The 23,965-nt window shown below is 27.6% G+C and overlaps 2 protein-coding genes across 2 annotated transcripts in view; both read right to left on the bottom strand.

Annotated features, from left to right (window-relative positions):
• LOC141287769 (somatomedin-B and thrombospondin type-1 domain-containing protein) overlaps positions 1–893 on the bottom strand; it is a 28,058-nt gene extending 27,165 nt beyond the window's left edge. Inside the window, exon 1 of the mRNA XM_073819897.1 lies at positions 533–893. Within this exon, the coding sequence (XP_073675998.1) occupies positions 533–761 (229 nt within the window). The 5' untranslated portion in view covers positions 762–893. The remainder of the gene's footprint in view (positions 1–532) is intronic.
• A 10,725-nt stretch (positions 894–11,618) lies between these two features.
• LOC141287277 (tricarboxylate transport protein B, mitochondrial) overlaps positions 11,619–23,965 on the bottom strand; it is a 34,514-nt gene continuing 22,167 nt past the window's right edge. The window contains exons 4-9 of the mRNA XM_073819411.1: positions 19,171–19,309; positions 18,999–19,083; positions 17,320–17,424; positions 16,094–16,209; positions 15,876–15,949; positions 11,619–12,833 (exon numbers count right to left, since the gene is read on the bottom strand). Of these exons, the coding sequence (XP_073675512.1) occupies positions 12,719–12,833; positions 15,876–15,949; positions 16,094–16,209; positions 17,320–17,424; positions 18,999–19,083; positions 19,171–19,309 (634 nt within the window). The 3' untranslated portion in view covers positions 11,619–12,718. The remainder of the gene's footprint in view (positions 12,834–15,875; positions 15,950–16,093; positions 16,210–17,319; positions 17,425–18,998; positions 19,084–19,170; positions 19,310–23,965) is intronic.

The following is a 23,965-nucleotide window of genomic DNA, read 5'->3' as shown; positions in this document are numbered from 1 at the left end:
TCATATATATAGCATCTTTTTTACACATTTAAACCAATTTTTTACTTAAAATTTAGGCGTCACGTCATTGACCCATATATATATATATATATATATATATATATATATATATATATATATATATATATATATATATATATATATATAACTTTACAATATTACAGTATATTAAGTATATATTTTATGTCAACGGGGTTTGGCTGACAAAAAAAAGTTATAATTCAATTGTTTTTTTTTCACCCTTGTTGTATTTCACCCAAATGCTGTCCTATCCTAACAAACCATACATCAATGGAAAGCTTATTTATTCATATTGATGATGTATAAATCTCACATTTCAAAAAATGACCCTTATGACTGATTTTGTGATCTAGGGTCACATTACTTCCGATAAGACTTGTCATATGTGAAAAAAATCGAAAAAACATAAAAAAAAAAAAAAAGTTCTAACTGACGCCCGTCAATCACAGCGGCGTGACGTCACGTAGGCAGCAGCAGGTTAACGGTAATTGATGTGGTTTAACGGACTCACCTGATATGTGGCACACGGTGTGGTAATCGTCGCAGCAGTCGCCGCTTCTCCGGCAGTATGTGTCGCAGTAGCACACGGTTCTCCTCGGGCTCCTCTCCGTACACTCGTTATTCCGTCCTGGGCAGCATCTCGGTGTCTGTCTGTCCGCGCATCCTGCCTCACACACGCCGGACGCGCACATTACAAGCGCGATCAGCGCACAAACGCGAGTTCCTGTCATTATCACCATTACAACGCCTCACAAAATGTCTTCAGGGTCGCTCTAATATAAAAGATAACGCTTTAAAGAAGTTCCTCGCAAATCCGAACACTTTCAGACGCAGGGAATGAGTGCAGTGAGTCCCGTCAACAGCATCGCTGAAGTTCATCTGTAGGTGCGCGCCCGCGGAGTGACGCTCACTGACTGACCAGAGCGCGCCTCCAACAGCGCCGCCCGCAGGACGCATGCGCAATCACACCCACAGCGCGCCACAGAAACACAATTTAACAAAACTTCTGAATTATTCATATTAATAATTTATTTTAATTAATATAAGCGTGTGTATATAAAGATATTAATATTTATATTTAACATTTTCATTCATACACACTGAGGCACATTATATAATATTATATGACTAATATAATGACAAAAAAATATTATATGTTAATGTAATATGTTTTGTGTGTGTGTGTGTGTGTGTGTGTGTGTGTGTGTGTGTGTGTGTGTGTGTGTGTGTATTTATGTTACAAATAATTTTAGCATTTTATTTTATTGATTATTGCATTATTACAATACAAGTCAGAGTTAGACAGTTTTTGTAATCAGTTGATTTTCCATTTAGCATCACATGGTTTAGAAATCAGTGGTTTTTCATGTACTAGATTAGATATCACTAGACTAGTGTTTTAAACAAATTATTATTAATTGGTATTAATTTGCTCCATGGAATGTTTTAGGGATTTATTAACTTTATTAAATGTAGTAACTATAATATAACTTAAATTGAATAAATACATAAAACATATAAATAAGTTAACATTATATATAAATTATAATAGCTATAATTATTACAAATATATAATAAATGTAATAAATATAAAAAGAAAGCATATATACATGTATGTCAAATGCTTAAATTAAATAAAAATTTAAATAAATTAGTATATTAATATACATTAATATATAATAGCTATAATTATAAAATATATAAATAAAATTGTTTTATATAATTAATAAATAATAATAAAATGAATAAAAAATGAATGAATAAAAAATAAGTATAAAAAGAAAGTGTTTGTGTATTTGTATGTCAAATACTTAAATGAATAATTAAATAACTCAATATATTAATATATAAATGAATATATAATAGCTATAATTCTAAAAATATATAAATAAAAATAAAGTGTATATATATACATGTATGTGTCAAATGCTTAAATTGAATAAATAAAATATATGAATACAATTTAATATATAATAGCTGTAATTATAAAATATATAAATAAAATTATATTTTATAATGTTAATAAAATAATAATATATAATTAATAATAAAATTATTAAATTAATAACAAAATAAATATAAAAAAGTGTGTGTGTATATTTGTCAAATACTTAAATAATAAAATATATAAATTAATTTAATATATAAATTAATATATAATCAATGAAAATGTAAAGTTTAGCGTTTGTAAGTGCTACTGAAGTAGCGATTTATGGCTCAGTGTAGGAGAAAAAAACTCATTTTGAGAAAACAGCCTTTAAAATATGAATTGTAATTGATCTATAATTCTAAAAATCTATAAGTAAATAAAATTTTATATAATTAATAAAATAATAATATGTAATTAATAATACAATTATTAAAATTAAAAATAAAATAAATTAAAAATAAAGTGTGTGCGTGTGTGTATAGTAGTGGCAAATACTTAAATAAATAAACAAAATATATAAACTCATTTAATATATAAATTAATATATAATATCTGTAATTCTAAAAATCTATAAATAAATTATATTTTATATAATTAATAAAATAATAATATATAATTAATAATACAATTATTAAATAAATAATAAAATAAATATAAAAAGTGTGTGTATATTTGCATGTCAAATAATTAAATATTTAAATGATTAAAATAATAATAAAATAAATATAAAAAAGAACACGTGTGTGTGTGTGTGTGTGTGTGTGTCAAATACTTAAATAAATAAAATATATAAATGAATTTAATATATAAATTAATATATAATATCTATAATTCTAAAAATCTATAAATAAATTATATTTATATAATTAATAAAATAATAATATATAATTAATAATACAATTATTAAATAAATAATAAAATAAATATAAAAAGTGTGTGTGTGTATATTTGCATGTCAAATAATTAAATATTTAAACGATTAAAATAATAATAAAATAAATATAAAAAAGAACGTGTGTGTGTGTATGTGTGTCAAATACTTAAATAAATAAAATATATAAATGAATTTAATATATAAATTAATATATAATATCTATAATTCTAAAAATCTGTAAATAAATTATATTTTATATAATTAATAAAATAATAATATATAATTAATAATACAATTATTAAATAAATAATAAAATAAATATAAAAAGTGTGTGTATATTTGCATGTCAAATAATTAAATATTTAAATGATTAAAATAATAATAAAAAAAATATAAAAAAGTACGTGTGTGTGTGTATGTGTGTGTCAAATACTTAAATAAATAAAATATATAAATGAATTTAATATATAAATTAATATATAATATCTATAATTCTAAAAATCTATAAATAAATTATATTTTATATAATTAATAAAATAATATATAATTAATAATACAATTATTAAAAAAATAATAAAATAAATATAAAAAGTGTGTGTGTATATTTGCATGTCAAATAATTAAATATTTAAATGATTAAAATAATAATAAAATAAATATAAAAAAACGTGTGTGTGTGTGTGTGTGTGTGTATGTTTCAAATACTTAAATAAATCAAATATATAAATGAATTTAATATATAAATTAATATATAATATCTTTAATTATACAAAAATTTATATAATAAATAAAAGAAAGATATATATATACTACCAGTCAAAGGTTTGGACTTACTTCTCCATCAAAGAGAATGGTGTGTGTATACATGTTTAATTCAACTGACCATATGGTTTGTAAACCCATAAAGCATTCTATCTTAGATTATCACAAATATATCAAATGCATTTTGCCCCAAACCATGGTTTATTTCTGTCTCTGGTTTTGTAACTCCTCAAAAGCCACATTTTGGTCATTTCTCCATCGTAACACACCTAAATCAACTCATTTCTGCAGTGAAGCAAAGTGTCAGATGTTTGACTCCAGGACCTGATCTGAGATCAGCGCTCTGAGCTGTTATTACACAACATCTGTTAGTGTTTCCTCAGCTCGCTTCGGGTGATGGACGTGATAATTATGATTATGAAATCCCCCCCACAGAGACAGAACATGTCATCTAACGCTGATACAGCCACTAATTCATGCCACGGAGTCAGTCTGTCTGACAGATATTCACAATAAACACTGACACAAATCTGATACAACACTTAATAGAAAACAGATTGAAATCGACTGAAGCGTGTATTTGTACTGCCAAGGCATTTGCTGCTAGTCTAAGCAATGAAAACAGTGTAAAAATAAGAGTGCAAGTGCAGTTCACAAATACAATAACAAATAGTAAGACAATACATAATAGACTTTATTCCAAGAATAAGATCTGATCAAAATTACTCAGTATTTCTGTCTTGTTTTGTGCACATATCTAACTATAAATCAAACTATATTTACTTGAGATGTAAAATGACTTAAAATATTAGGCCTTGTTTTTGAGACCAATTGGGTCAGAAAAATTAACTTCAAATAAATATCTATAATAAACAATACATTCTTAACTACCTTAAATCATTATTCTAACCCCTTTGGCATATATTTCTTTCTCATTTGAAACATAAAGCTTAATTTTATTAGTTTTCTCAGAAAACACAACATTTTGCATCGCAAATAAATTTATCTTGATTCAAGAATCTTTAGATACACTAAAAAAATACTAAATACAGAAACTCTAAAAAATATTTAGAGAATTTGTTTAGTTGCAAACAGAAACTCAAATGCAAGAAAATGCGCATTTTATAAAAATAAAATAATTAAAATAGGATAAAAAATGATAAATAAAATAGGATTTTAATAAATAAAATAATAGAGTAATATTAAAGATAAACTATTTTAGTTTTTTCTATATACTATTATAGTTTTATTTAACATTTTGAAATACTAATAGATATACTAAAAAATACTAAATACAGAAACACTAAAAAACATTTCGAGAATTTGTTTAGTTGCTAACAGAAACTCAAATGCAAGAAAATGCGCATTTAATAAAAATTAAATAATTAAAATATTATAAAAAAAATTATAAAATAAAATTTCAATAAATAAAATATAAAAAAATAAAGTAATATTAAAGATGAACTATTATTATTTTAATATTTTCTATATACTATTATAGTTTTCGTTAATATTTTGTATTAGATTTTAATATTTTTTTTATTTTTTATTCATTTTATTTAATGTAAAATGAAAGATTTTCAAATAATTTTCCAAGCATTTTTTTTATATTTATTTATTTATTTTTGTATGTCTATATTAATTTCTAATACACTACCAGTCAAAAGTTTCTAAACAGTAAAACTTTTAATGTTTTTTAAAGAAGTCTCTTCTCCTCACCAAGCCTGCATTTATTTGATCCAAAGTACAGCAAAGCTGAAACATTTTAAAATATTTTTACTATTTAAAATAACTGTTTTCTATTTGAATATATTTTAAAATGTTATTTATTCCTGTAAATTTAAAGCTGAATTTTTAGCATCACTACTCCAGTCTTCAGTGTTACATGATCCTTCAGAAATCATTGTAATATACAGAGTTGCAGCTCAAAAACATTTATTATTATTATTATTATTTTGTTGAAAACAGCTGAGTAGAATTTTTTCAAATTCTTTGATGAATAAAAAAAGTTTAAAAGAACATAATTTATCTGAATTTAAAAGCAATTTAAAGCATCCTATATAATATATAACATATTTTAAATAATATTTATAATATATAAAGCATAAAGCAGCTTTGCATTCATCAAAGAATCCTAAAAAAATGTACTCAACTGTTTTAAATATTGATAACAATAGTAATGTTTCTTGAACAGCAAATCAGCATATTAGAATGATTTCTAAAGGAGTAATGATGCTGAAAATTCAGCTTTGATCACAAAAATAAATTACATTTCAAAATATATTCAAATAGAAAACAGTTATTTTAAATAATAAAAATATTTCACAATTTTACTGTTTTTGCTGCACTTAAAAAATCAAATAAATGCAGGCTTGGTGAGCAGAAGAGACTTATTTAAAAACCATAAAAAATCTTACTGTTCAAAAACTTTTGACTGGTAGTGTATTTTAAGTTATTTTAGTAGGATTTTAATTAAAACAAACAAAAATGATCAATGTTTACATTTTTTATATTTATTTTCATTTAACATTAATTTTATTTCAAGTAACAGCACTGTTTTTATGGTTTTAGTATGTTCTAGTGAGCAATAGCAGAAACCCAGAGGTGAGAGGGTCACTGTCTTGTCTGTCTCTCTCTGAGGACGAATGTGATTTGCTCGCGCATCAAAGCTCATGTATGTGTTCGCTCATCAGCGCCGTAAAACATCTGCTGGAGGGAGTTTCTGATGACCCACAGCCAGACGGCACAACAAAAGACAGATAAATACGAATCACAACCAAACAGAGCTTCTGCAAGTTCACTCAATCCTGCTGGAAAAACAACAGACGTGATTCTTGATATCAGGAGGAGAGACCGAGAGCAAGAGAGAAAGAGATTCCTTTCCATGTTTCTAACAAAGGGCTATTGTAGCGGCCCATAAAGAGAGGAGGAGTCTCTCATCGGTGTGACTGAGAGACAGACAGGAGACGGACACATTGGAGCATCTTTCATCTGAAAGAAAAGAAAGAAGTCAAATCATCCTTCGTTCTGCCGGACAGAATCTGAGCCATACACAACTATTGTTATTCCGGAGGTCACCGCCAGATCACAGACACTCGCCTAGCAACACCCTAGCAACCGCATAACAACACTGTCCTGCAGAAAAAAACAAACATATTTAATTTAGATGTAAACTATTGTTCGAAAGTGGTTTGGTAAGACTTTTTAATGATTTGCTCAGCAGAGCTACATTAATTTGGTCAAAAATACAGTAAAAACAGTGAATAGATAAATGATTAGCATGTTACTAACATGTTGCTAGCATTATTAACTAGCAAGTTGCTAGCATGTTTCTAGCATGACTAACAAGTTGCTAACATGTTTATAGCCTGATTAGCAAGTTGCTAGCATGTTTCTAGTCTGTTTTTAACATGATTAGCATGTTACTAACATGTTGCTAGCATTATTAACTAGCAAGTTGCTAGCATTATTAACTAGCAAGTTGCTAGCATTATTAACTAGCAAGTTGCTAGCATGTTTCTAGTCTGTTTTTAACATAATTAGCATGTTACTAACATGTTGCTAGCATTATTAACTAGCAAGTTGCTAGCATTATTAACTAGCAAGTTGCTAGCATTATTAACTAGCAAGTTGCTAGCATGTTTCTAGTCTGTTTTTAACATAATTAACATGTTACTAACATGTTGCGAGCATTATTAACTAGCAAGTTGCTAGCATGTTTCTAGCATGACTAACAAGTTGCTAGCATGTTTCTAACATGATTATTTGTATGATTAACATGTTGCTAGCATGATTAGCAAGTTGTTAGCATGTTTGTAGCATGATTTGCAAGTTGTTAGCATGTTGCTAACATGATTAACAAGTTGCTAGCATGTTTCTAACATGACTAACAAGTTGCTAGCATGTTGTTAGCATGTTTCTAACATGATTAGCAAGTTGCTAGCATGTTTATAGCCTGATTAGCAAGTTACTAGCATTTTGCTAGTCTGTTTTTAACATGATTAGCATGTTACTAACATGTTGCTAGCATTATTAACTAGCAAGTTGCTAGCATGTTTCTAGCATGACTAACAAGTTGCTAACATGTTTATAGCCTGATTAGCAAGTTGCTAGCATGTTTCTAGTCTGTTTTTAACATGATTAGCATGTTACTAACATGTTGCTAGCATTATTAACTAGCAAGTTGCTAGCATTATTAACTAGCAAGTTGCTAGCATTATTAACTAGCAAGTTGCTAGCATGTTTCTAGTCTGTTTTTAACATAATTAGCATGTTACTAACATGTTGCTAGCATTATTAACTAGCAAGTTGCTAGCATTATTAACTAGCAAGTTGCTAGCATTATTAACTAGCAAGTTGCTAGCATGTTTCTAGTCTGTTTTTAACATAATTAACATGTTACTAACATGTTGCGAGCATTATTAACTAGCAAGTTGCTAGCATGTTTCTAGCATGACTAACAAGTTGCTAGCATGTTTCTAACATGATTATTTGTATGATTAACATGTTGCTAGCATGATTAGCAAGTTGTTAGCATGTTTGTAGCATGATTTGCAAGTTGTTAGCATGTTGCTAACATGATTAACAAGTTGCTAGCATGTTTCTAACATGACTAACAAGTTGCTAGCATGTTGTTAGCATGTTTCTAACATGATTAGCAAGTTGCTAACATGTTTATAGCCTGATTAGCAAGTTACTAGCATTTTGCTAGTCTGTTTTTAACATGATTAGCATGTTACTAACATGTTGCTAGCATTATTAACTAGCAAGTTGCTAGCATGTTTCTAGCATGACTAACAAGTTGCTAACATGTTTATAGCCTGATTAGCAAGTTGCTAACATGTTTCTAGTCTGTTTTTAACATGATTAGCATGTTACTAACATGTTGCTAGCATTATTAACTAGCAAGTTGCTAGCATTTTTCTAGCATGACTATCAAGTTGCTAGCATGTTTCTAACATGATTATTTGTATGATTAACATGTTGTTAGCGTGTTATGCATTTTGCTAGTCTGTTTCTAGAATGATTGACAAGTTACTAACATGTTTTTGACATGATTAGCAATTTGCTAGCATGATTAGCATGTTATTAACATTTTGCTAGCATGTTTTTAATATGATTACCAAGTTACTAGCATTACTTGCAAGTAACTAGCATGTTGCTACTATGTTTCTAGCATGATTATCATGTTTCTAGAATGATTGGCAAGTTATCATGTTGTTAACTTGATCAGCAAGTTGCTAGCATGTTTTCTAATATGGTTATTTGTATAATTAACATGTTACTAGCATGATTAACATGGTAGCATGTTTCTGGCATGACTAGCAAGTTGTTAGCATAATTAGCAAGTTGATATTGTTAAAATGTGTTAGCATATTTCTAGCATGATTAGCAAGTTTTTAGCATGACTAGCAAGTTGCTAGCATAATTAGCAAGTTGCTATTGTTAAAATATGTTAGCATGTTTCTGGCATGATTAGCAAGTTGTTAGCATGTTTTAGCATGACTAGCAAGTTGCTAGCATAATTAGAAAGTTGATATTGTTAAAACTTGTTAGCATGTCTCTATCATGATTAGCAAGTTGTTAGCATGTTTTTAGCATGACTAGCGAGTTGCTAGCATAATTAGCAAGTTGTTATTGTTAAAACTTGTTAGCATGTCTCTATCATGATTAGCAAGTTGTTAGCATGTTTTTAGCATGACTAGAAAGTTGCTAGCATAATTAGCAAGTTGCTATTGTTAAAACTTGTTAGCATGTCTCTATCATGATTAGCAAGTTGTTAGCATGTTTTTAGCATGACTAGCAAGTTGCTAGCATAATTAGCAAGTTGTTATTGTTAAAACTTGTTAGCATGTTTGTAGCATGATTAGCAAGTTGTTAACATGTTTCTAGCATGATTAGCAAGTTAGCATGATTAGCAAGTTGTTAGCATGTTTCTAGCATGATTAGCAAGTTGTTAGCATGTTTCTAGCATGATTAGCAAGTTAGCATGATTAGCAAGTTGATAACATGTTTCTAGCATGATTAGCAAGTTAGTATGATTAACAAGTTGTTAGCTTGTTTCTAGCATGATTAGCAAGTTGTTAGCATGTTTCTAGCATGATTAGCAAGTTAGCATGATTAGCAAGTTGTAAGCATGTTTCTAGCATGATTAGCAAGTTAGCATGATTAGCAAGTTGTTAGCATGTTTCTAGCATGATTAGCAAGTTGTTAGCATGTTTTTAGCATGATTAACAAGTTAGCATGATTAGCAAGTTGTTAACATGTTTCTAGCATGATTAGCAAGTTAGCATGATTAGCAAGTTGTAAGCATGTTTCTAGCATGATTAGCAAGTTAGCATGATTAGCAAGTTGTTAGCATGTTTCTAGCATGATTAGCAAGTTGTTAGCATGTTTCTAGCATGATTAGCAAGTTGTTAACATGTTTCTAACATGATTAGAAAGTTAGCATGATTAGCAAGTTGTTAGCATGTTTCTAGCATGATTAGCAAGTTGCTATTGTCAAGCTTGTTCAAAAGTGGTTGGTAAGACTCTTTAATGTTTTGCTCAGCAGAGCTGCATTTATTTGATCAAAAATACAGTAAAAACGGTAAAAATGTGAAATATTATTACGATTTAAAATCGTTAAGCTGTTTTGTATGTGAACATCTGTTAAAATGTAATTTATTTCTGTGATCAAAGCTAGATTTTCAGCATCATTACTGCCGCCTTTAGTGTCACATGATCCTTCAGAAATCATTCTAATATGCTGATTTGCTGCTCAAGAAACATTTCTGATCATTATTAATGTTGACAACAGTTTCTGTGGAAACTGTCATACATTTTATTTTTTGGGATCCACAGATGAATAGAAAAGTTCAAAATTTGAAAAGTTCATTTCTATTTGAAATAGAAATGTCTTTACTGTCAAATTATTTATTTCTTTTGAACTGTTGAACAGTACTGCAAATATACATTAACATACACAAACTTTCAAATAAAGGTTCTTCGAGCCGATTTAACTGTGAAAATAAAATCATTTTATTAGCACATTAGCATTTAGTATGAAGCCTTCACTCTAAATCTACAAAAAAGACAAGAACATAGACATATATGACACAAACAATCCCACTGAACATTGGCCCAAAAACACAGAGATCAACACTGAAGCATGAGATCCATCTCTCCATGTTGTGTCTGTCCTCTAGCGGACAGCAGCAGCACTGCAGATCCAATTAGGATCAACAGAAGAGACATGACACTATTTGACCTCATACACCACACACTGACACACAGCTGGAGGTTCATGCTGCAAACGAGAAGGTTTACACAGAGAACACACTTAAATAATCCACATCAGATCCATTTAGAGCTGAAGCCACTCTGTAATCAGTCACATTTAACAGTACATGTAGACTGCTGCCCAAAAGTTTGGGATCAGTAAGAGTTTTAATGGTTTTTAAAGATGTTTCTTCTGCTCATCAAGACTGCATTTATTTGATCAAAAACAGAGAAAAAACTGAAATATTATTTCCATTGTAAATAACAGTTTTCTATGTGAATATACAGTACAGACCAAAAGTTTGGACACACCTTCACATTCATTCAAACTTTTGGTCTGTACTGTATATTTGTCTGTTTATTAAAGTTTTTACTCTACATTTGTGCAGTTTTCAGTGGGTTAGTGATATTTTTTAAATTTATATAAATTAATAAATAAATATTTTTTTAATGGGTTTTTATTCAAAAACTGCTTTTTTATGTAAAATTCACTTTATAAAAGACCCACATTTCTAACTTTAATTCATGGGGATAACATGGATAATTTCACATGGTTTAGTGTAAGATTTTTGCCCATCTTTTGGAAAATACAGTATTAAAAGTAAAAAAACAACTACAAATAACTTTTACCAGTAGGTGGCTGCAGAGCTCCACTATTTGCTATTTGACCCTCCAGAAAGATATTTTTTCACAAGTTTTTTCAGTTGAATTCATATCTACAGTACAGACCTGGACCTGAATGAGAAGGTGTGTCCAAACTTTTGATCTGTACTGCATGTAATTTATTCCTGTGATACAAAGCTGAATTTTCAGCATCTTTACTCCAGTCTTCAGTGTCACATGATCCTTCAGAAATCATTCTAATATTCTGATTTATTATCAATGTTGGAAACAGTTGTGCTGCTTAATATTTTGTTGAAACCTGTTTCTAGCATGCAAGTTGCAAGCATGTTTCTAGCATGACTATCAAGTTTCTAGCATGTTATTAGAAGTAAATGTAGACTGATGAGCATAAAATAATTTTTTTAAAAACATAAAAATCTGACTAATCCCTAACTTTAGAGTGGCAGTGTATGCATGTGACATTCACTGTAAAATGAAACTGTATTCCAGATATATCTAATACAGTTGATATTGCACATGGACAGACACAGCAGGTCACGACCGACAAAAGATGCTTCAAAACTGACAAAAGAATGATTAAAAATGTCAGTTTGTATTCTGAAAAAAAAGTAAGATTATGATGGATAAAGGCACGTGTGCAACAAGGAAAATAAATATAAAATATATTCAAATTAATTTATAAAAAAGGATTTACAAATGTAAAAATATTAGCCTTAGATAAAAACCAAAACACTTTAAGTAGAAATGTCAGAAACTTAAAAAAAGCTGTATTATGGAATGATCTGTAGTTAAATTTCTCTCTTTATATACATATATATATATATATATATATATATGTGTGTGTGTGTAAATCTATCTATAAATACTCATATATTCCCAATATGTAAATATTCCCAAGGTTAAAACATTAAACACATTTACTGTTACACTCATCTCTAGAATATTACTCTGGCTCAAGAGTATCATATTTGTTTGTGTACAAATGTCTGTAAACGTACTGTTAAAACATCTAGTTATTAAACAAAATGTGTTAAAGTTGGCACTTGCGTTGTTTTATGTTAATGCGACTACAGTTTAAGAGTATTTCAGAGCTGTTGCATGAATTAAAATGATTATTTTTTTAAAAATATTATTATATGTGCGTTTAAAGGCAGAACTAATGGAAATAAACCAAACCCTGGCGTGACTGCAATCATGAATCACAGTGATCGCGTCTCGTCTTTTCATCTTTTCGTCTCTTCATTCGTTCACTCTGTCTTCCAGACTTTGTTTAGGACTTTTACAACCTCTTCGTAGATGATGAAGACGATGGCCACGTCCAAACACACTCGGCCCAACCGCGGCACCGTGCCCTTATAAAACCTGCAAGAAGATGCCAACAAACATTAACAGATTTGATCACTGTAATTATAAATAACTAAATCCAAAACCATAAAAATGTTCATTTCTTTAAATAAAATAAATATTTTAGCTAGTTGCCAAAGCACCATTTCTCATTTCTAAACTTAATGTAATAAAATAAAATTATTAAAAAAAAATACAGACTTTTAAAATAGATTAAAACAGCAAAATTACTAAAACTTTGCATCATTAATGGTCACAAGACAAAAATATTTTATTAATCTTATCTAAATAATATCTGTTTTTTACGTATGTTTTTACTCTAAAATTATTTATTTATTAAATTTTTAGCTTTTCATCAACTATCTCAGTTTGAGGATAATCTAATCCACCAACCATGAATTTAACCAGAAAACCATTATTTTAGTATCATTAATATATTATAGGGTTTTTTATATTTTGAACATGTTTATTTTTTCAAAAAAAAAAAAAAAATCATTTTTTTCTATTAATTTCAGTAAATGATTAGTAATTTCAATGTGCATTTTTGTCTTTTTTAAAATTATTTATTCAAACATTTATTTTTTATTTAGTTGTAGTTGTTTTAGTATTTCAACTTAAACAAAAATGAGAATTTTTGCCTTGGCAACTAGCTGAAATAAAATATTTTTTACATTTATAATAAATAATGCATATATCTTTTTTGATGGTTTTTGTTTTAATTTTATGTAATGCCACCAGATGCGCAATTCTCAGTTTAAAAAATGGATTTTAATTGCTTTCACTCTATTTTAATATGAAATATTGCATTTATTAAATAAATAATAAATAAATAATTAAATACAAAAAATACATAAATTCTAATGAAAAAAAAATGCTCATTAAAATTTTATAAATATTGCATAGTATCATAAAATCTCAAAGATTTCAAATTCTCCTCCAAAATGTATTACATTGATTTTCCTGAAAAAAAAAAAAGAAATTTATATTTCAAGGCTTCTGTCAATTTTGACCATAAGGGAGCCAAGTGTGACCCTGAAGAGGGCCAGAGAGTTAAAGGTCCACTGAAGTGCCTTGAAACACGCAGCGTTCTTCTATGTGGTGACGTTCTTGTAACTGAAACAAAAACATATCGCTAAGCCCCGCCCACTTATTTTGAACAGCCAATAGCGTTCCATTAATATCTGATCAGGCCAGAGCCGTTGAGCTCGGTAAAGCCGCATTTGTAAGCTTATGACAGCCACAGACTAATAAATTACCCCACAGATTCAATATGAAACTCTTGCTAAAACGAAATAGTGATAATAATCATGCTGAGGCTGTGTAGTTTAATACATGCCGAGTCCGACCGCGCATATGAGCGCATATGATCTCCTCCGCGTCTCTGTGTAGGGGGCGGGACACTACGGACTCTAGAGCGCATTTGATTGGACAGAACGTTTGATCAGAAACTGAAGTGCGCGGTGATATCATCAAAATCCTTGATTCATATTGGCGGAAGTGACGAGACTGTAAGTTTTGAATGCCCATTTCTTGTAAAAGCGAATTTTGTCATTGCTTTGAAGCACACTAGCTTATAGATAATCTTAAGGCTAATATATTCATACTAAAAGCCAAAAAACTTTAATTTTGATTTCAGGGGAACTTTAATGATATCACCCTGCCACACACCATCTTTGGACATTTTCATGAAGAAATATATATTTATTTATAATTATTTTTCATTTCAATTAATGTTTATTTAATTTCAAATAATTAACTTTATGTTTTTTTGTTTTCATTTTATTTAAGGCCACTAGATGGCACAATTCTCCGTTTAAAAAATGGATTTTAAATGCTTTCACTATTTTAGTATGAAATGTTGCATTTATTAAAAAATAATAAATAAACACAAAAAGTATATATAATTACAACTTTAAAAAATAGCTCATTAAAAATTGTATAAATATTGCATAGTATCATAAAATCTCCTCAAAATTCTACATAATAATCAAAGAAATATTATTTAACAAAAATGTATTACATTGATTTTCCTGAAAAAAAAAGAAAGAAAGATATATTTATAGGTTTAGAATACTTTTGACCACAAAGGAGCCAAGTGTGACCCCAGAAGAGGGCCAGAGGGTTAATGGTATTAACCCTGCCACACAAAAATCATTCTGCATTTGTACATTTTTATGAAGAAATATATATTTTTTATAATTATTTTTTATTTCAGTTAAAGTAATTCACGTTTTTATAGTTTTTGTTTAAATTCTAATTAATGCCACCAGATGCCACAATTCTCAGTAAAAATTTAATAGTAATGCTTTCACTTAATTTTAATATGAAATGTTGCATTTATTGACAAATAATAAATTAATAATAAAATACAATTTAGTATCAATAATCAATTGATAAATAAATATTAACATCATTTTTGTTAATTTTTTGAATATATATTAATTTAAAGATTTAAAAAAATTCAGTAAGTTATTAGTAATTTCGATTTGCATTATTTGTCAATTTTATTAGTTTTGTTACTATTTCAAATGGTTTTTTTGTTTATTTAGTTGTTTTAGTATTTCAACTAAAAAAAATTGTTTAAGTTCTCAATTAAAAAATGGATTTTAAATGCTTTCACTCTATTTGAATATGAAATGTTGCATTTATTGAAAAATTAAATACAAAAAAATACATTAAATCTAATGAAAAAACGGCTCATTAAAATTTAAAAAATATTGCATAGTATCATAAAATCTCATCAAAAGTCTAAATAATAATCAAAAAATATTGAACAAAAATGTATTACATTGATTTTCCTGAAGAATAAAGAAAGAAAGTTATATTTCAAGGCTTCTGTCACTTTTGACTGTAAAGGAGAAAAGTGTGACCCCTGAAGAGGGCCAGAGAGTTAATGATATTAACCCTGCCACACACAAATCATTCTGCATTTGTATATTTTCATTAGGAAATCATTTAATATGTTTATTAATCTTTTTTTTTGTTTTGTTTTTTGTGCACACACACACACACACACACACACACACACACACACACACACACACACACACACACACTTACGCTGCTGGTCCTTCATGTCGCATGATCTTCATGGCACAATCCATTGTGTTTTTATACTTATGAGCTTCCAAACCCTAAAAAACAAATTTCAATTAAAACTTCAAACACTAATAGTGCTTTATTAACAGAAATGTACTATAAAATTCACCTTACAAACTTTATTGTGCATATTTTTCGACTGAATTATGTTGAGACGTGCTGATAAATGCTCTGCATACCTGCATTCTGGTCTTAATGACATCCAGCGGCGTGTTCCCAAACACACTCGCCGCTCCAGCAATCGCACCAAACGTTCCTGTGATGATGGGGTTGATGTATTTGTTGGGATTGTCACCTACAAAGCAAACATAAAACAACCAATGTGACACCAGATTTGTAAAGACACTGTAAAATTAAATTCCAGGACTTTCAAGTACTTTTCAAGCACTACATAACATGTAAAATGAACCATTCTTCTAGCAACTACAGGTGTGATACCAACTTAAAATATAAAACATATACAACAGTTTTATTTAACCATGGTAATTGTAGAAAAACATGTAGTGTTATACCAAAAAACGTGGTTACTACACTTTTACCATAGTAAAACTACAGTTAATTTTCTTAAGGGGTTTGTATTTGAGTTTCATTTCTTTATTTTTTCTTAAATTTGTTTTGTTTTTATAACTGTACTGCCTTAATTGATTGATTGATTGATTGATGAACTTTATTAATCCCAAAGGGAAATAAATCGAAATTAAATCGTCATTAATGGTAAAACAAAATAAAATAAATGCTCCAGCATCCCCTACATGGACAAGTAATTTGAAAAATTAAATTAAAATAAAATACAATGAAATAAAATAAAATAAAATACAACTAAATTAAATTAAATTAAATTAAATTAGTTTTAGGATTTCAAACTCACTTCTGTCTTTCAAATTCTAAAAAAGATAAACAGATAAACAAATATATTGCAATATAACAAAACAGCAAAAATAAAGCGAAGCACATGCAAAGTATGCAATGATGTCAACTTTTTGTCAATAAAAACTGTGAAACCACAGCTTCATTTCTTTATTTATTTTTTCTTTGTTTTGTTTTTATAACTGTATTGCCTTGGTTTAATGGTTTAATGTTTTCTACTGTTAAATAGAAAAAAAGAAAAAGAAGTCCCAAAATGAATGATTTGTAAACCATCATATTACATCAGGGCTAGAAACGTAGTTCCTTCATTCTTTCAATAATATAAGTAATTTTTTGCAAGTACCTCTTCAGGAATATTGCTATTTTCAAGAGTTTTCCAGGCCTTAAATGTCAAAAAGTCAAGTACTTTAAGCACCTTTTAAGAGCCCTGCCAGATGAGACTCTATCTGCATCACCTCGATGAGCAGCAGAGGGCAGTGCAGCACAGATAGTGTTTTATATATAGTGTGATACAGCTGATGCACAAACACACACTCACCCTTGTACCAGTTCCTGAGCGAGGTCATGACGAAGAATCGAATGGCCTGATTGGATCCCTGTTTGAGGACAGTCGCTGTGAGGCCTTGATACGTCCCTCTGATTCCTGAGAGACCAGCGGAGAGCGTTAGGAGCATCACAACAAACATGGACAAGTGATTTGAATAAAATGAAATAAAATGTTCCAACATAGGACAAGTGATTTGAAAAAAAAAAAAAAAATTATATATATATATATATATATATATATATATATATAATAAAATGAAATTATAAAATAAATAAAATAAAAGCCCCAGCAAACAAAACATCCAACAAAGGAGATGTGGTTTGAATAAGTGATTTAAAAAATAAAATTTAATAAAATGAAATAATCCAGCATCCCCTACATAGGACATAGGATTTGAAAAAATATATATATATATAAAAAAAAATTAAATGCTCCAGCATCCCCTACATAGGACAAGTGATTTGAAAAATAAATTTAAATAAAATAAAATAAAATAAAAGCTCCAGCATCCCCTACATGGGACAAGTGATTTGAAAAATAAAATAAAATAAAATAAAATAAAATAAAATAAAATAAAATAAAATAAAATAAAATAAAATAAAATAAAATAAAATAAAATAAAATAAAATAAAATAAAATAAAATAAAATAAAATAAAATAAAATAAAATAAAAGCTCCAGCATCCCCTACATGGGACAAGTGATTTGAAAAATAAAATAAAATAAAATAAAATAAAATAAAATAAAATAAAATAAAAGCTCCAGCATCCCCTACATGGGACAAGTGATTTGAAAAATAAAATTTAATACAATAAAATAATCCAGCATCCTCTACATAGGACAAGTGATTTGAAAAATAAAATAAAATAAAATAAATGCTCCAGCATCCCCTACATGGGACAAGTGATTTGAAAAATAAATGTAAATAAAATTTAATAAAATTTAATTAAATGAAACAATCCAGCATCCACTACAAAGGATAAGTGATTTGAAAAAAATGAAAAAAAAAATAAATAATGAAAAAATAAAAATTATATATATATATATATATATATATATATATATATATATATATATATATATATATATATATATAAAATAAAATATAAAAAAATAAAATAAAATGTATTGCTCCAGCATTCCCCACATGGGACAAGTGATTTGAAAAAAAAAAAAAAAAAAAAAACAACAAGAGCAAGACATAAGACAAATAAAATATTTTTATAAAATAAAATAAATAGAATAAATGCTCCAGCATTCCATGCATAGGACAAGAGGTTTGGAAAATAAAATAAAATAATCTCAACAAGAAACAAATGTCATGATTGTATGAAGGCACTGATCTCAACCTCAATTCCTACAGGGGCTCAGCTCTGCACACTTTAGCTCCAACACTAATCAAACACACCTGATCCAGCTAATTAAGGTCTTCAGGATTACTAGAAACTTACAAGCAGGTGTGAGTTGGAGCTGGTTAGAGCTAAACTCTGCTGGAGCTGCGGCCCTCCAGAAATTGAGTTTGAGACCTCTAAGGTGTCTATATGAATAAATAGTTTATTTTATACTGTTGTTATGGGGAAGATTCAACAGAACAGGCGTTACAATCAGAACACTGAGTCTTTCCCATAACTATGAGCTGAAATAGTCAAAACAAAGCTCTGTGTTTTTCACCTTGAGTTCTGACGATCTCTCGCACTCCGTGGTAAAAGCCTCTGTATTTGGGATTAGCTGAGCTTTGATCGTGGATGAATTTCACCTGCAAATTGAGAGATGAAGCACGTACAGTAAAACCGTGGCAGAAATAAATGCCATTGCTAATGTAATATTCAAACTTTGACCTCACCTTTATGGTTTCCATGGGACAGACGACCAAGACGGCCTCCAGTACACCTGCTCCCAAACCGCAGAATAACCCACGAGTGCTGTCCAGCTTCCCAGCCTCATCCTTCATTTGGTTACTGAGTATCTCAAACACACCAAACCTGCACATGAAAACAGAGAAATTATATTAAAGCATATTCAGTGTAATTACATCATCATTAACACAACTGTGTTTCAAATGTGAAATAAGCAGCCATTAAAGAATAAAGCAGCGCCGCAGGGCAGAAAACTAATCAGATGCTGAACCTCAGCGCGCTCGCCAAAAACCTCTTAACATTTCAAAAACATTTTACACAGTAATGGACACACAATCTTTTGTTTCAGAGGAAAGCATACCAGTATCAATGGTAAAACAATTTAAAAGTCAAATAATTAAAGTTGAAGTAATTGCTTGCTATATGACTTCTTTCATATGGCTTATTTGATGCTGCTACAAATTAAATCAAATAATCCATAATGAAAAGCTTGCTATATCACTAATTTTATTTGGCTAAAATAAAAGAATTAAAAATCTCTAAAGCAGAGCTGGCTACATCACTTCTTTCATTTGGCCAAATCAAAATAATTCATAAAATAAAATCACTAAAGCAGAGCTTGCTATGTCACTTATTTCTTTTGTCCAAATCAAAATAATTCATAAAATAAAATCACTAAAGCAGAGCTTGCTATGTCACTTCTTTCATTTGGCCAAAACAAAACAAAACAAATCAAAACAAAATAATTAATAAAAATAAAATTACATAAAAATCTCTAAAGCAGAGCTCGCTATAAATAAAATAATAAAATAAAATAATCTCTAAAGCAGAGTAATATATATCACTTCTTTCATTTGGCCAAATCAAAATAATTCATAAAATAAAATCACTAAAGCAGAGCTTGCTATGTCACTTATTTCTTTTGTCCAAATCAAAATAATTCATAAAATAAAATCACTAAAGCAGAGCTTGCTATGTCACTTCTTTCATTTGGCCAAAACAAAACAAAACAAATCAAAACAAAATAATTAATAAAAATAAAATTACATAAAAATCTCTAAAGCAGAGCTCGCTATAAATAAAATAATAAAATAAAATAATCTCTAAAGCAGAGTAATATATATCACTTCTTTCATTTGGCCAAAACAAAATAAATAAATAGATAATTTAGCTTGCTATATCACTTCTTTCATCTAAAATAAAATAAAATAAATGAAAAAATGTATTTAGATACAATAAAATAAAATAAAATGTATTTGGATACAATAAAATAAAATAAATAATTTACTTGGATAAAATAAAATAAAATAAATATTTGGCTAAAATAAAATAAAAATAAAATTGATTTAGATGAAACAAAATAAAATAATCTATAAAGCAGAGCTTGCTATGTCACTTCTTTCATTTGACCAAAACAAAACAAAACAAAACAAAATAATTAATAAAAATAAAATAACATAAAAATCTCTAAAGCAGAGCTCGCTATAAATAATAAAATAATAAAATACAATAAAATAAAATAAAATAATCTCTAAAGCAGAGTAATATATCACTTCTTTCATTTGGCCAAAACAAAATAAATAAATAGATAATTTGGCCAAAATAAAATAATCACTAAAGAGCTTGCTATATCACTTCTTTCATCTAAAATAAAATAAAATAAATGAAAAAATGTATTTAGATACAATAAAATAAAAGAAAATGTATTTGGATACAATAAAATAAAATAAATAATTTACTTGGATAAAATAAAATAAAACTAAATTTATTTGGCTAAAATAAAATAAAATAAATATTTGGCTAAAATAAAATAAAAATAAAATTGATTTAGATGAAACAAAATAAAATAATCTATAAAGCAGAGCTTGCTATGTCACTTCTTTCATTTGGCCAAAACAAAACAAAACAAAACAAAACAAAACAAAACAAAATAATTAATAAAAATAAAATTACATAAAAATCTCTAAAGCAGAGCTCGCTATAAATAAAATAATAAAATAAAATAATCTCTAAAGCAGAGTAATATATATCACTTCTTTCATTTGGCCAAAACAAAACAAAACAAAACAAAACAAAACAAAACAAAATAATTAATAAAAATAAAATTACATAAAAATCTCTAAAGCAGAGCTCGCTATAAATAAAATAATAAAATAAAATAATCTCTAAAGCAGAGTAATATATATCACTTCTTTCATTTGGCCAAAACAAAATAAATAAATAGATAATGTAGCTTGCTATATCACTTCTTTCATCTAAAATAAAATAAAATAAATGAAAAAATGTATTTAGATACAATAAAATAAAAGAAAATGTATTTGGATACAATAAAATAAAATAAATAATTTACTGGGATAAAATAAAATAAAACAAAATTTATTTGGCTAAAATAAAATAAAATAAATATTTGGCTAAAATAAAATAAAAATAAAATTGATTTAGATGAAACAAAATAAAATAATCTATAAAGCAGAGCTTGCTATGTCACTTCTTTCATTTGACCAAAACAAAACAAAACAAAATAATTAATAAAAATAAAATAACATAAAAAACTCTAAAGCAGAGCTCGCTATAAATAATAAAATAATAAAATAAAATAAAATAATCTCTAAAGCAGAGTAATATATCACTTCTTTCATTTGGCCAAAACAAAATAAATAAATAGATAATTTGGCCAAAACAAAATTAAATAATCACTAAAGAGCTTGCTATATCACTTCTTTCATCTAAAATAAAATAAAATAAATGAAAAAATGTATTTGGATACAATAAAATAAAATAAAATGTATTTGGATACAATAAAATAAAATAAATAATTTACTTGGATAAAATAAAATAAAACTAAATTTATTCGGCTAAAATAAAATAAAATAAATATTTTGATAAAATAAAATAAAAATAAATTTGATTTAGATAAAATAAAATAAAACAACATTTATTTTGATAAAATAAAATAAAATAAATATTTGGATAAAATAAAATAAAAATTAGATGAAACAAAATAAAATAATCTATAAAGCAGAGCTTGCAATATAACTTGTTTTATCTGGCCAAAAATAATAATAAATAAAATAAAATAAAAGTAGGTAAAAATAAAAGCAACTTCTTGCTGTATCACTTCTTTCATTAGGCTCATTTAGAAAGATAGATAGATGTTGGCTGTTTATATGACCTGTTAACATACAGGAAACACAGACATGCATTTCCACAAACCATATGCATGCAGACACACTGATTAACCACAAGTCACAATCCTTTGAATCAGATGTGAGGCTTGTTTTAAAGCGTTTCCTCCTGAATCAGGGCTTGTCAGCACTAAACCGTCAGCGCCGGCGGGATGGCCACAGGTGACCATTAGAAGCAGGAAGCAGCCGTGTGTTTTTATTATCTGCTCCACGTTTATTTCTGTTGCTCAAAACAGATACAGCTGCAGGACGTCCAGCAGAGTCGAGCGCTATTTATAGCAGTGAATTGAACACAAACTGTCTGTCATTTTACCTGAACCTCGACTCGTCTGTCTGCTTAACGTCTCCTCTGGCGTCTTTCTCTCTCTCTATCAAATTAAATGACTCAGATTCAATTTTACAATCATCCATCCTGCTCTATATTCATGTTGCTTTTTCAGCATGACAGGATAAAACTCACACTACAATGACAGATTGGCTGTTTAGAAAGGAATACTAACCGACTGCTTGACACATACTAGACTGCATACTATCACTAATAAATTGTGAAGTAGTATGCAGTATGCATTAATAAATGATTCAAACTGCAGCATGCTACAGTACTTTTCAATATAAGCTCACAATGGCAGCATTTGACATGCGATACTTGCATATTGATTACTAAATAGTGTGAAACATGGTTGTTATCATGCAATAAAATTAAAACTATATAAATATAAAATATAGATATAGATATAAGATATAAATAGATGTAGATGTAAAAATGCATTAAAAATAAATTAATTAAAACAATATTAAAAAATATGAAAAATATTAATATAAAATATTATAGATATTTAAAAAACAATAACATTACTAAAACTGACAAAAATTCTACATATTGACTGAAAACTATAAGAGTTTAATAACTAAAACAAAAAATAAATAAATAAATAAATTATAGATTAAAAAAACGAATAAAAATGACAAAAACATTAAAAACTAATTCAAAATATTGACTGAAAACTATACGTTTATTAATAAACTGAAACCACAATTTGAAATTAAAAAATATAAAGAATTATAGATTAAAAAAACGAATAAAAATAACAAAAACATTACTAAAACTGGCAAAAATTAAAATATAAAAACTAATTCAAAATATTGACTGAAAACTATATATTTATTAATGACATTACATTAACATTAACATATTTATTAATGAACTAAAACAAAAATGTAATATTATTATTTTTTAATTTTAGATATTTTTAAAAACTAATACAAACAACAAAAGCAACAACATTACTAAAACTGACAAAAATAAAAATATAAAATAAAAACGAATTCAAAATATTGATTGAAAACTATAACAGTCTATTAATGAGCTAAAACAAAAAATTGTATATAAAAATGCAGATATTTAAAAAACAAATAAAAATGAGAAAAACAATAACATTACTAAAACTGACAAAAATTAAAATATTAAATAAAAAGTTATTTAAAATATTGATTGAAATCTATAACAGTTTATTAATGAACTAAAACAAAAATGTAATATTTTTTAAATTTTAGATATTTTTAAAAACTAATAAAAACAACAAAAGCAATAACATTA

Source organism: Garra rufa, chromosome 15 (assembly GCF_049309525.1).
Source record: "Garra rufa chromosome 15, GarRuf1.0, whole genome shotgun sequence".
Classification (NCBI taxonomy): Eukaryota; Metazoa; Chordata; class Actinopteri; order Cypriniformes; family Cyprinidae; genus Garra; species Garra rufa.
This window is presented reverse-complemented; position numbering and strand designations above follow the sequence as displayed.